The sequence below is a fragment of the Lagopus muta genome, chromosome 18 (genome assembly GCF_023343835.1).
Source record: "Lagopus muta isolate bLagMut1 chromosome 18, bLagMut1 primary, whole genome shotgun sequence".
Lineage (NCBI taxonomy): Eukaryota > Metazoa > Chordata > Aves > Galliformes > Phasianidae > Lagopus > Lagopus muta.
The window spans coordinates 3225452-3239613 of NC_064450.1; the positions used below are offsets into that span (position 1 = coordinate 3225452).

Below are 14162 nucleotides of genomic sequence, written 5' to 3' on the forward strand. Positions count from 1 at the left end.
GCTGAATCCACTGAAAATTAGATGTGCAGATACTTACCAGCAGAAATCTTGAATGAAGTTTGCTATGCTCAATTCTTGCTCATCTACAGCCCACACCTTCTGTTTTTCAGTTACAGTAAGCTATAATGATGGCTGGGAGAGTTGGGGATGTATTAATTTGTCCAAGCGCAGAGACAAAAGAGAACCTAGGGAAGGTGCTGGTTCTTTGTGCTTGGAGTTGCTTGCAATTAGGGCTGTCTAACCCAGCCTGCATCAGCCACAGAGACTTTGTTCAGTGTCTGTTAGCTTCCTAGTACTTCCCTGCACTCCCTTTCTAGTTCCATTGTAAAGTCTGAAGCGTGGGCTGTGTCCTTAGTGTGACCCCTGCATCAGGAGCACCCAGAGCTGAAGTCAGGATCTACTGGCCTGAAACTTCATTCAGCTCCTCCTTCAGCTCCAAAGTGAAAATTTAATGTTTCCTTAACGTTCTTTTCTTTGTTGGTGAACCAATAAAGGATGCAAAAGTGCAGCATTAGGACACTAATGCTGTTGCATCAGTGTCCCCTATTGTGCAAACAGAAGGAGGTCATTTTAGGTAAAATAAAATATCCTATGCAAAGGAGGAAAATGGAAGGGATGGAGGTAGGTACTGAAAGCCAGCCAGCCTTCTGCAGCTTCTCTTAGTAAATTAATATACAGCTGTTTGGCTGTTCAAATTTTCCCAATGTTAAGTGTTGTTAATCAATTTTTAATGCAACGATTAAAAAGATAGGAAAGCTGCTACCCAGCTTTCACCAGAATAATTGATTTCTGCAAGACCTTAAATACCTTCACCGTTCTGCTTCAGTGTAAAAGCTCTGTGCAGATGATACAGATAGATCCAAAGGAAGTCAGAGGAAAACATAGCTACGTTTGTTTTTAAAAGTCTTACAAAATGTTACTGACATTTGGTTTAATGGTTCCAGAATGAGGCCACTGTATTTTGGATTGCAGGCATTTACTATGCCTGTGTATTTGTGGGGAATACAGATTAAAAAAATGTGAAATATTTGGCAACAAGGGCTATAAATAATGCTTCCATAACTACATTAAGAATAACAAAAACACAGCAGTAAATGTATTTAAACAACAAAATCTGCTGGTGTTTTCAGTTGAAAAATAGGGATAAAATCTAGAGATAAACAGCAGACCTGGGGTGTTATGGCTGAGAACTGAAGCTGGTATTACCAGAGCATCCATAGCAATAGTGCAGCACTGTGTCTTGTATCTTGCAGTAGGTGATGTGCTTGGACTGGACTGGCAGGTATGTATGATCAAATCTGAAGTGTTTGGTGGAAGTCCTGCAATGAGGAGGCCAGCCTCTGTCTTTACTCGGCGTGTCACTGAGGATGTGAGGTTAATGGTCTCATGTGTTTTTTCTTACACAGCATCTGTTGTCATGACCAGGAAAACACAGTCTGCTCATAGCCATCTCCAAACATTGCCTATCTCACTAAGATGTACATGGAAGAGATTTAATATGCTTTAATCTCCATGAAGACCATGGTGACCAAGTGAAATACCTGCTGATAGCAAAGAATGGCATTGAACCATTCTGCTTCCTTTTCTCCAGGTAACTGCGTTTTGCGATGTTGATGAGAAGAAAATAGCAAAAGGATTCTACACTTATGAAGAATCTGAGGTTAGTTCCTTTTGCATTCATTGCTGTGATCTGAAAATGTTCTGAGAAAAGTGATGAAAGAATACAGCACAAATGTTTAATATGATATGGCAGCTCATTTTGGTAGGAGACCATGACTAGTGGTTAGAGGTAAGGAGGCCGTGACTGTGTAGGAAGCTAGAGAGCTGAGATCAATACCACAGAGCCAACTATGGAGCCAGAATCCCTGTCTGAATGAGACTACCTCATCTGTAATGGTGACAGAGGAATTGTCTCTGAATAGTTTTGTTTCAGGTCAGATCAAAACCAGCACAAGGTGTGATTCTTCAGGAATGGGTTTTATAGAGATGCTTCTAGACCTCACAAGAAAGAACAAAGAGGGATGAGTGGGAGGACTTACAGACACAAACTTCTTGCCCTAATGAAGAGGGAAGTAGAAGGAAGAACACGAAGATTTGTGAGATGGTATTTCCACTGTTAACAAATTGTGATGGCAGCAAACCTCTTCCAAAGGGGTCATCTTCCAAGTTGAAGCAGACAGGCAGGAGTACCTCAGTTAACTGAAATCAGCTTAAAAAGACACATCTATATTCTGATGGGATAAAGTATTGCCTTCTCTGATGGCTTTTCTTTTAGATGAGAGCATTTGGCTAATGATGGACTAAAGTCTAATGTCTGCTAAGTAGAAGAAAATTTCAGTGATGAATTGTAACTTTAGGTTACAATTTAGGTTAATTATAGTCATACTGTATCTAAATAAGACTTTAACTGATAGGCTCCTTTCGAGCCTAGAATTGTAGGCACAAACACTTTATTCCACTGAGAAGGAATAATGATATTTAGATAGCAATAAACAAATCACGTAGAAAAAGTTGTTTTATTACGCTATTAATTTAATGGTAGCAATTAGCTCCAAGATCTGGAGTAATTTCATCCGGACTCAGGCCCTCAAACAGTCAGTGACATGACAGCTCTCAGGTTCACTGGGCACTGGGTCAGGTCCTTGGGAGTGCAGTCTGATGCTGTGGCTCAGCTGGTTTAGCTGCAGGGTGGTCTGACCTCAGCCCCGCACTCCCACTGCCTTGTTTATACTGGGTCTAGCAGTCTTGTGGCTAAAGGATGACAATTCAGTTTGCTGATCTGGCAGAGAAGGAACCCTCAAAAGAAGTTTTCCAGCACGTTATCTTGTGAATGAAATTACCCTGAGGTTGCTGTGGGAGGGGTGAGGGAGCATCTCCTCAGATGCAGCTTGTGATTAGACTAATTATAAAATCAGACTCTGTACTGGGAGAGCGCTTCCAGCTGCAATCAGAATTGAGGATTTTGACCAGGAACATGACTTATCACCTCTAGTTAATAGTAATGCTATGGGCATTTCTGCTGCAGATCTGTGCTTATGTCTTGCTAACATGCAGCCATTCTCCCAGATCAGTCATAAATAAGATTATACTACAAACTGTTGTGAATCCTTAGAAGATTTTGCAGCTTGGAGCCCTGTTGAAGTCTAGTTGAGCATAAGGCATTTAACAGCTCTAGCTAAAAGGGAAGGATTCTGCTTTTGTATTTGCTGCTTGCCTTGTGCCTGCTTTGCTCCTTCTCTGATGGCACATTTAAGTTGATTCAGCTCGCTAAAGGGGTAGAACCAGCTCAAAAGAAAAACAGAAAAATATATACAGTATATGATGTGATAGGCTGTTATAGCAACCTGCCTTGTAGTTAAATCCAAGAGGAAATCATTTGGGGAAAGGGCTAAAAGGCAGATAACCTGAAGGAGAGGAATGAGAGCAGCTCCTTTCAACAGCAGAAAGCTCTTAATTAAGATCTGTGTAATGTAGTGCATAACTTCATTCAAAGAAGAACAATTATGTTGAAAGGTTACGGAAAGAAAGTAATGGGTTCTTGAAATGACTGGGGAAATGGTGAGTGGAGACGTGATCATGTGCACTATTTAAAATTAGGTCTTAAAATTCACTTATCCTCTTTTACTGCTTAGTAGCTCCTAAAACTAAAACAAGTGCCTATGTGTGCTTCTTAACTGTTTGACTGCTCTGCTTGCAGGAGAGACCAAAACCAAAAATTCCTATATGTCACTTCAGAGAAGCAACTCCACCTTTCATTATCTGTGTGAAGCAGGTGAGCTCCCTTAGCTGTATGTACAAAATCAGTAATTGCTCCTTATTATCATCAATTTCTATGTAATTGTTTTCCCAGAAGTCTTTACTATGCAGTTGAAGGGCCCTTCTAACAAACTGTGCAGAGTACTTCAGGGTTTTAAAACAGCAGCATTAAGAATTGTAATATTAAGAATGATAAAAATTACAGCCTGGGTAAAGGAGATTGGATCTGTTTTATATTCTTGCCCACCATTGTATGCACAAATAAATGCATATCGTTGGTCACCTGCTCTTGTTTATTCCTAAAATTTATTCCTAAAATATTGCAGCCCTGTGAGTTTCAAAGGCTTTATTTTTTTTTTTTAATCAGACCTTGAAAACTATTTTGTTTGGCACTGTGAATTCTGACACCATTTCCGTGGCTGACAGTGGTAACATAACTAGAAGATAACCAGCAGCAATTGTGCTGCTGTATTTAAAATAATAGCACAGCATAGTGGGGTAACACAGAAGATTAAAGCAAAATGGCAACTATGCTGTAATTGTAAATGTTAATTAAAAAGTCTCTGAAAGTAACTAAAACTTGAAGCTATGTAGAAACATGGATATTTTAAAACTGTTGTAGATTTGTTTAAAGATAAATGAGCTGAATCACATCTCATACAGATCCCTGTTAACTTTGCCCTCCCAACTTTACAGCCAACTCTGAGATCATAACTTAGGTTGTAAAGCCAGACTGAAAGTACCTTAGGGCATTACTGTGTAGTGCTGGTTGATAAACTGCTGGATCAACTAGTGATATTACAACTAATTTAATTTTTCATACTACACATAATGGTGGGTGGAAGCCCCTAGACAAAACATCTGTGCAACCTGCTACAAAGCACATCCAATTTGTGAAGCCCTTACAATGAGGTTGTTGTACAACATCTTGCCTTAAGACAAGTGATTTCAGTGTATTGTCTGCTATTTGCCACTGAGCATTTCCTACTTACCAATGCACGAATACTGCAGGCCATAGTCTCTTTCAAGCAGTATTTTTAAATTGTAAATAGGATTTGACCTACTTGAAATACTTTTAGAGCTTGTGAAGTTATTTCTAATGTGTCTTTGGAGCTGCTTACTTTCTGGGAGAACTTAATGAGGCCAACAGCCATTCAGATGGGGCTGCCTCTACAAACCGCAGGCAGGTTATGTCCTTGCCCATCTCACTTTGTGACTGAGACACGCAGGTACTGCTAACGTTGGTGCTGTAAGACCTGATGGCAAAAACGTGCAGAGGTGAATGAAAGTCAGTATGCAAGGAGTTGCAGCAGTGTTGTACCCTGGGAGAATGAGAGGGGCCAAAGGGACAAGAAAATGATGAGAATAAACTTGCATAATAATGTAGTGGGAGCCCTCAGAGCTTGCCTCTGTGTAAGTCTTAAATGTACCTGTTAATAATACAAACCTCACCCTACCCCTCTGTCATTATGCCATATTATTGGTGTGATATTATGAAGATAAGGGATCGGGTTAGAAGGACACAGACGTTTATAATGAAGAGCTGAAACCAAGTATTTGTCTGTAGTGCTGAATATACTGTTATTACCTGAGAAACCTCGGACACAGTGAGACAGACAGACAACGCAGGTATCTGTACCAAAGTGTAGGACGTGTAAAAGCCAGGAGAGAGCAAAGGACTCGGAGGGTGTCGTCCAGCAGAGTTCTGAGTCGCACTCCCAAACCCAGCCTGCTGGACCCTCCTTTCTGCTACCGCAGGGTTTTGCAGCTGATCCTCAGGAAGTTTTACAACCTCTCTTTCAGCCATTGTCATACTTGCTGGATTTAATTACTGTTATGAGTCTCCGTGGAGGCAGTTGGAATCTACAAAATCCCATTCTTAGTACTTGCGAGGTTGTGCCGGGATTGAAATGGCCACGCTTTTCAGTAGTAGTTTTGTCATGGAAAGTAGTCTTCTACCAAAACAAAACAAGCTGATAAATGTCTGTGGTTTAAAATATTCAGGTATCCTGTCTGCAGCAGCTTTCAAACTTCTGGGTCTGACCGCTAAAGGAAATGGTTTCTAAATGGGCTGAGAAGAGCAGAGTGTTGAACTTTCATTCATCTGCGCTGCTATTGTGCGGGCCACAAAATGCCGCGGGTTGGCCTTTGCTGTATTTATAGACGGAATTTGCCTTGCTTTCTGTGCAGCCCACATCTGAAGGAACAGCTAAAAGCAAACCTTCCCAGCTGCTTTTCTTTATTCACCTCTCTCCATTTCCCCTTCCAGCGCGTTTTTCAAACAAAGAAATATGGTAGGATGCATACGCAGATAAATGTTAAGACCGCATCAAATGAAAAATGTTCTGTACTTTCTGATAGCTATTTCTGCCTCTCTGATTCTATTCGCTTGCATACATCAAATGGAACTCTGCAGAAAATGTTGATGTTAGGAGCTAAGTCCCAAGGTGAGGTGAAAGGCATGACCACAACAAAACAAAGTTCTGTCCATAGGGTGCTGTGTGGGACCAACAAAATCCGAGTGTTTGAGAGGTTACGAAGTGTCCGTGTTTTTAAACTACTAAGGGTGAGGAGGTTGACCCAGCTCTGTGTTTCAGGTCATGCTGCTAACATAGAAAGATTCCCAGTGAGTGTAAGGACGTTTCTTGTGCAGCCAAACAAACAGTGTGGATGCAGCCCATGCAGCCTGGCTGGAGTCCCCTGCTGGAACTGCTTCTGTGTCGTGTGGACTTGTTGAAGTTGATGTAAGGCAGAGCTAGCTGCTGAGACCTTCCACTGATTTACTTAAACAGAAGTCATTAACAAGTTTGTAAACATCCCAGACTTCCGAATTTATTATTTATAAATATAGATTAACCAACATCCTTCTGAAGAAGTGTTCTGGGGCCTTGCTGTTTTTTGTTCTGCCTTTCATGGTCGAGAATTATTTTTAGTAGTGATACAGACAAAACCTGCATGTTTATAAGCAGCTCTAAGAGGGTGATTTTGAAGATTAGATATGTTTATTAAGTGGTGGTCTGCAGGAGTTGACCCTGATGGCCATGTACTTCAAGCACTGTTTGCTTATTTATTTTCTCTGGCAGCTCCTCCCTAGCGCAGTATGACTCTGTTACCATGTAAAATCATCTTTGAAAAAGCAGTCACACTATTTGATTTTTGTTGGGTTTGCTTTTAAAACGGCTTCACAAAGGGCTGCAGCTGAAATCCTGTGCTCTGGGTGTGTGTGCATGTCTCAAACCTTTTACCCAGGAGCATAACATCATGGCTTCAGCTCATCACAGTTGTGTACCAGCCTGCAGTACCACTTCACCTAAGGGTCTGCACTGTGTATTTTCTCTTGCTTTGAGGTGAAAGCAAAATGCTTAGAAATCGCTTACTGTACCCTGTTTTGGCATGGCTTCCAAGTGCTTGAAATGAAAGGGATTTTCTACTATTCTGCCTCAGTAATTAAACTAGTTCAATTGTGTGAAGTATTCAGGAAATTTACTGTTGACCAGTTATTGTGAAACACTGCCTTGTTCTGTCACCTCAGTCTTGCGGTCTGGGAATGAAAGGTTTGTTTTTAACTCTTCTGCTTAATTTAGCATCTGGGCTCTTTTATTTTCATTTTTAACCCTTCTTCAGAGCAGGTTGATTTTTTTATTATTATTTTTATTTTTTATTTTTTCCAGCACCATTTCCTACCCCAAGTCCAAATTTGGGTAATCTTGGGTTTAAGAAATCATTAGAGGAGACTAAAGGTCATGATCAGGACCTGCATTTCTAAGTAGAGTTCTCTGTTGATGTGAGTGCTGAGTCTTGCACTTGAACCAGTGGAAGCCTGGGATCTGAACTGGATTGCAAAACCAGGACCCAGTCCTTCGAAGTACTAAATGCTGTCAAGTATTCTTAATATCAAGAGGTAAAAAAAGAACAAAACCATACTCAACATCTTTCACACTCAGGCCCTTATCACTCAGGTAACCAATGGCTTACATAGGTAAAGTGGAGCTCTTGCTTTAAAAATCTGCTGCCATCAGACCTTTTCTGCCCTTCTCCAAGTTATGCATTAGCTGTTATCACTGTTCCTTTTAATTGTTTGTAAACAGCAGTGCTCAAGTAGCTTTAGGACTGTGGTGGATTTGTTTTTGTTGAAGTTCTGGATCAGATAATGTTGTCTTTGTATACTTTGGCATTGCCAGTGAAAACTGAGAAACACTGCAGGTAGAAGATACTGGGATAGGAGAAAAGGGAGGGAATCTTTGAGCCTGAGCACAGCATGCTGGTTTGAGCCATGCTTTGAAATATGCAGTGTTTCCTGTATAAATTTAAGGAGCAGGTTGGAGGGGACAGGTTGGGTGGTTTTGCAGTTGGGCGGACTGTTGATGGAGATGGCCTTGTGTTCCTTGAATGGAGGGCTTCTAAGAAACACCTATATGCTGTGTGAGCAGTTTTATAAGCATTTCAGCAGATGGGTCCAAGATGAGCTGGAAGCTGAATGTCCTCTATGTAAGTCAGAAAACTTTATTTCTGAACTCAGATATATAGAAAGTCCCAGAGCAATTCTATTGAAGCCAATTATTCTAGCCTAAGTCCAGCATTCCTCCTCCTCCAATTCCAGTTTTGTTTGGGCTCTAGTTTTGTAACTTCCTGTCCAAAACACCTGCAGGGTGTTGTGCAACTTCAATACTGCTACTCTGGACCATCCAAAAAAACATAAAGTTTTCTGTAGTATTGTGAGGTTTAATTCATTTCTGTGATATTCCTGAAGTAGAACTCGGTGAGGCCAACACAAATGTCAAAAATGCTGCTGTTGGCAGGTTTTCTTTTAATGACATCACAGCTGTTAGGATCTGTATTGCTGCCTTGAAAAATGACTCATGGAGCAAACCCACCAGGTTCCTGTTAAGGTAACGACAGCTTAAAAGGAAACACCTTCACCTAAGCAAAGTATTTCAGTTGCTTGATGAAAGGTTTGTTTCATCAGTCAAGCTAATCATTGTTCAAAATCTACAAAGTCACTGTTGTATCAAACTCCTTCCCTTGGTCTGTTCTCTGCAAATGCCTACACTGGAAAACAAAATACCCAGAGTTGCAGATGTTTATCTTCAGAGCTCTCAGTGTAGTCCTCATGTTCTACTTCAGTGCATTAGAATGATGAGTTGTCTGACATCCTCCCACAACCCCAAACATACTAACCTGAATGCTAATTTCTCGACATATGCCTAATTTTTGAACAGATACATTTCTAAGCTTTGTTCTACTTATGTTCAACTCTGCAAATGGGACTTTTTCCCTGTGGCCCAAAGAACCAAGTTAGCAAAGCCTGTTACAACCTGAAATACTTTTGTCCAGTTTTTTTTTTGTCTGGCTTTTGTGTTCCCCCCCCATAGGATTTGACAGGAGGAGCATTTGAAATGAACTTGAACATGCTGAACTTGAAAGAAGGGATGGATTATTATCACTTTAACTAAAGGCAAAGGTAAGGCAGCAACATCAAAGCTGTGTGTTATGTCTGTCTGTATCAGCACGTGCAGGAAGACCAGTGTTAGAAATTCTTAGTAATTTGTGTCTTACTAATCTTTATTCCTAGTAGCCCTTTGTAAGGGAGGTACTAAGAACACCACTATAGAGGTATTTACTCATTTTACTATTGCCCAGCATTGACCTACCAAGCTCATTTTGTTTGTTAAATTGTACTTCTAATTGAAGTAATCATCAAATAAGGGCCAGAAGACTACAACAGCACTGTTACCATAGGGAAGTCTTAAAAATGCATCAAGGAAAGCCTATAACCATGCAAGTGTGAAGAGAGGTTTCTGTCGAACCTTAGCTGGGGCCCTCAACCTGTCCCTGCTATTGGCTTCATCTGCTACTGAGAGCAACAGCTGGCACTTCATGGGTGAAGCTCTGCACACAGCCAGTACTGAGGTGTACAGCAAGTACAGCATCCTCTGATTCAGGACTGTTAGAAGCAGGTGTATGTGTAACAGCAGTTGGCAGGCACATGATTACTGCATGCACATATATTTCTCACTGGACCTTCTCTTATTTTTTCGTACTTAGCAGGTCCTGCCACCACAACTTGTATTTTTCATGCAGTAAAACTCTGCAAGAGCAAAATGAAACATTATGCTACAGTATATAAGGCTCTTAATGACAGCCTACCAGGAGGGGTGACACCTGCAAGAGCCACTGTGCTGCACAGAGCCACATGGCCAGCTCAGTATTTGAACTGAGTACTCATTTGTTCAATAGAGAATACCATGCATAGACCTACACTGAACTTCATGTGCTAGCCCAGGTTGCAAGCTCAGTTAAGAAGTTTTGAATAACATAAAATGGCATTTGCAGTATCTTAAAAAAAAATCTTGCAGTGACACAAGTGTAGTTTTGGAAATGAACACCTGCACTACACCAAGCATAGTCCCTGATTGCTGTTCTATCTGAAGAGCGAGGAGAGCTGAATTCACTAGAACCATCAAAAAACAGATGTAGTGACACCATCAGGTTACCTATGCATCTGCCCTACAAGCACAGTAATGTTACTGAAGATAAATGTTGCAATTATTTTGTTTTATGGTCCATAAGGAATAGTCTGAATTCCTGCCAATTGCTTGAAGTACTGATTTCCCTCTGTAGTGAGGGAAAAATGAAAATGAAACTTCAGTTCCTAAAGCTAGTTTACTACATTTGCTTGAATAACACTTTGGCATTAGCTGAAGTGAAACTTAGGTTTTTTTGTTTGAATATGATGTACGAATGGCATACTTGCCTGCACATATAAACTCTCCTAAAGATGAAGTACCAGTAAGTATAGCCATTCTTACCTCCAGCAAAAAAAATTCTTTGATAAGAGTAATGCAGTCAGTTTTAATATTTAATGTGTAAACAGCAAGCGCAGGTTGAATGACTCCATTCAGAACTGGAGAAGTGTAAATCATTGACACAGGGGAAAAAAAAACAACTGAAACCCAACAGGTCAGCTGTGCCAGAGCTATGAAGCTATGAAGACAAACTGCCATCTTGTGGCTACAGATAATGAATTAAGAAAAAGACATCATGAATTGCTGCCCTCCCAGGGTCGGCATATCTGCACGGTGCCAGAAGACAACTTCTGCCTCTTATTTTGTTCACCAGTGTACTTTGCAGAGATGCTGAGAATCCAACCTGTTGAGATGCCACAGCAGCACCTGAACCAAGAGCTTGGATTTACGAAGCAGAAGCCAGTGCTGCAACTTCACTTTTCTGAACTCTGCAAGAGAGAAAGAGAAAAGAGGTGGAGCAGCACATATTGCAGTCTTACCAACTGCACAGTTGTGTATGGAATTAAGTAAACTAAACAGAAGAAAATGTAGAAATGTGAAGTTAAAATTTTTAACTACCCACCAGTAAATTTGATTTGTACAGGTTTTTAAAGGAATAATTGTTTATTTATTTCAATAAAATTAATTCATCTTTTCATAATGCTTGGCATTCTCTGCTGCTGTTTGTTCTTGAGCTCCTGTGTGCGAACCAGCTGGCTGCAGGTAGGACATGAGGACAGCTGCAGCAAGTCTTTCAAGTTCACTGTCACTTTTAGAGCAAACTCTAAGTTCTCTGGCTGGGCTATGCACAGTACTGTAACAGCTCTGTGCTTTTAATGTATTGAGCCACTAGCATTTGCTTGCCAGATTGATGCACTGCTAAAGAAACCTTGAAATCTTTCAACTAGGAATGCTCTTTCACAGCAGTGTCTTCTCCTAAAGAAATCCTTCTTCTACCATTGCTGATTCCAAAAAGAAGAAAGGACTTTGCTGTGCTCAATTTCATCACCTACAACTGGAATAGTTCCTGTTGTTATCCAGTAAGTTAGTGCTTGAGATGAACGTGCTAAGACCTAACTAGTTTCCTTCTACGCTTGTTACTTATCTTGCTCACTTGAGCCTCACCAGCAGAACAGAACGACCTCTTCCAGATATTAAAGCAGGAAGCTCTGCCTTTCTAGAAATACTGAGTGGATGAGCAATTGCAAACTGTCTGCAGTAAAGTGGAAAAAAAAAATCTACACCTGCTCTATTGTCTTGTTATCAATGTGTTAACTTCCAGAATATATTCTCTGTGTTAGAGTTCTGTGATTTGCACCAACAGCACACCTTATAATTTTGCTGTTAAAATGGAGTGAGATGCTGTCATCCTTTTTTTTTTTCTTCCCTAGAAAGGGCAGTCAAACAGTTTTTGAAACATCTGTGCTGTATTATTTCATTCTTGCATTTTGACTGAGTAAGATGTCACACAGCAACACTGGAATGCTTTCAAGAAATGAAATTGGAAGGACTTGAGAGAATAGTTTTCAGCAACTCCATACACTCTGTAGTCAGCTGTGAGGACATTCCTACATTCATGAACCTGTGAAGGACTACATCTGTTCCACAGAACTTACCAAATGTCCTCAGTTCCTGGAACAACTGATCATTGCAATGCTTCTTCCCAGAAGCTCAGGAGCACTGCTGTACCTTACCTTGGTTACCAGCTGTGGTTTGGGCACCTTCAGGAGCTCACAGAGGTGGTTGCGTTTCTCTCGTAGCTCTGCTACTTCAGCTTCCCTGCACAAAGAAGCAAGTTCCAATCACTTCAAAAACACAAACCCAATGCTGGCTGTGTAAGTATCCATTTTTTAATTTATCACTATGCTTATGTCTGTTCTTTCAAGTATATTTCCAACTACATACTAAATTACATGGCATTTTTAGAAAATTGTAAGCTTTTTGCACCAATTTTAGCCAGATAAACCATAAATAGCCAGCGAGCTCCTGCAGAGATGGCAGTTAGGAGTTCAACTCCTAAGATTATTCTTTTAGACTTTTTTTTATTTTGGAAAGTAATTTTCTTCGTAAAAGCTTCCTGATTAAAAGTTCATTAATTTATTCATTTATAGCTGCTTTTTATTTAGAAAACACCATATCAAGAATGTAAGTGTCACTGGATTTGGAGAACGTGCTGCCATGCAGGGAGGCATTCTCCTGAACTGAAAACCCAGACCTAATGCTAGCAGAACTTGTTAAAAGTTACAGAAATAACAAAACATTTACAAGATAATTTCCTCAGCAGTGGTTACAAAAAGCCCCGAATGCCAAAAATCCAAACATGACATTCTTTAACAGATACATTTTTTACATCATAACTGAAATGCTGCTCAATCAGCAAATACAGTTTGCTTTTTTTAAGCCTAAATGAGTGATTGGAAAAATTAACTCTTAGCAAGTAAACTGATTCCAAAAACAGAGAAAAAGCAAAAGTACAAGTTAGTGAATTAAAAGTAACCTGAATAATATGTATAAAAATATATTTGGACACTTGAGGATTATAGAATCATCAAGGTTGGAAAAGACCTTCAGGATTACCTGTCCAACCATCAAGGTGAGCTACCACAACCATCAGTAAACCGTGTCATGGGTCACATTTAACACTGGAAACTTTCCTGTAGCTAAAGAAAATGTTATTATGTATAGTGTAATTGTTTAAACTTGGAATTGTACAATTGTAAGATTAGCTCTCTGTAATTCTAACAAAGAAAATGTTACAAGAATGCATATTCCAGTCACTACTGTCTTCCCCAAATATTTAGTTTGGCTTCCTGCTGTTAGTGCTTATTTTACTGCTGCAATTACTGTGCTTTAGCACTGAGAAGGGCTCTCTATGATACTCAGCAATGACTTCATCTATCTTCCTTTGTAAACAGTTCAAATTAACATGATAAAACAAGTTTTAAGTTCTTCATCTCTCAGTGCAAGGGATATATTGTGACAGGGAATAAAGCAGGCAGGCAGTCACAGCTTCATAGGGGCAAGGTGAAAATAGAGTATTTTCTCTGAACTTTCTGTATGAAGTTCACTGCTTTGTTTTGGTGAGCAGCTCCACACAACTGCTTTTTTCCTGTAGCAGTTTGGTGTGTCCCTCTTCTAAGCTCACAACTGTAAGCAGCAGCAACCTAACCCTTATCAACTGCTTCTGTAGCAGCCGAAGTTTAAACTGCTGAGAAAGCCTGCTGTTAATTTGGATTTCCTAAGCCAGCACCGAAGCAGCCTAGGCAGAACATTACAGACCAACGTGTAGTCGAGCAAGAAAGCAGAATGGCCAGTAATAACCAGTTCTTCCAAACTTGTGACTGCTGTACTGAAATCTCAGGGAAACGTGAAGCAGCCGCCCCTGCCAATAGCAGACATTAATTTCTTTTCCCAAATATGTTGTTTAAGCTCAAATGCAGAAACAAGCTGGAAATTAAATACAAGTTCAATTATGTAAGCATGCGAACTGCAGCATTAAGGTGTGCTTGTTGTTGAAACACGTTTGTTGGATATTTCATTTCCAAGAAATATCACTGAAGAAAAAAATCAGCTAATATAATAATATGTATGACATACGTTCTTGATATTCTTCAAAACACC

At 40.1% G+C, this 14162-nt stretch overlaps 2 protein-coding genes across 11 annotated transcripts in view; one reads left to right on the forward strand and one right to left on the reverse strand.

Annotated features, from left to right (window-relative positions):
• Positions 1–10988, forward strand: part of B3GNTL1 (UDP-GlcNAc:betaGal beta-1,3-N-acetylglucosaminyltransferase like 1) — a 115113-nt gene extending 104125 nt beyond the window's left edge. For 6 of the 9 annotated variants that reach the window (XM_048965448.1, XM_048965443.1, XM_048965441.1 and 3 more), the window contains 3 exons: positions 1592–1660; positions 3698–3772; positions 4870–6228. In XM_048965448.1, the coding sequence (XP_048821405.1) occupies positions 1592–1660; positions 3698–3772; positions 4870–4995 (270 nt within the window). In that variant the 3' untranslated portion in view covers positions 4996–6228. Of the gene's footprint in view, positions 1–1591; positions 1661–3697; positions 3773–4869; positions 6229–7427; positions 9218–10875 lie in introns of those variants that run through there. The other 3 variants (XR_007380523.1, XM_048965442.1, XM_048965446.1) reach the window with 3 other exon arrangements.
• The window catches only part of TBCD (tubulin folding cofactor D), a 108668-nt gene continuing 105103 nt past the window's right edge, over positions 10598–14162 (reverse strand). The window contains exons 38-39 of one of the 2 annotated variants that reach the window (XM_048965436.1): positions 12236–12320; positions 10598–10990 (exon numbers count right to left, since the gene is read on the reverse strand). In XM_048965436.1, coding sequence (XP_048821393.1) covers positions 10976–10990; positions 12236–12320 — 100 coding nt within the window. In that variant the 3' untranslated portion in view covers positions 10598–10975. The other variant, XM_048965437.1, reaches the window with a different exon arrangement.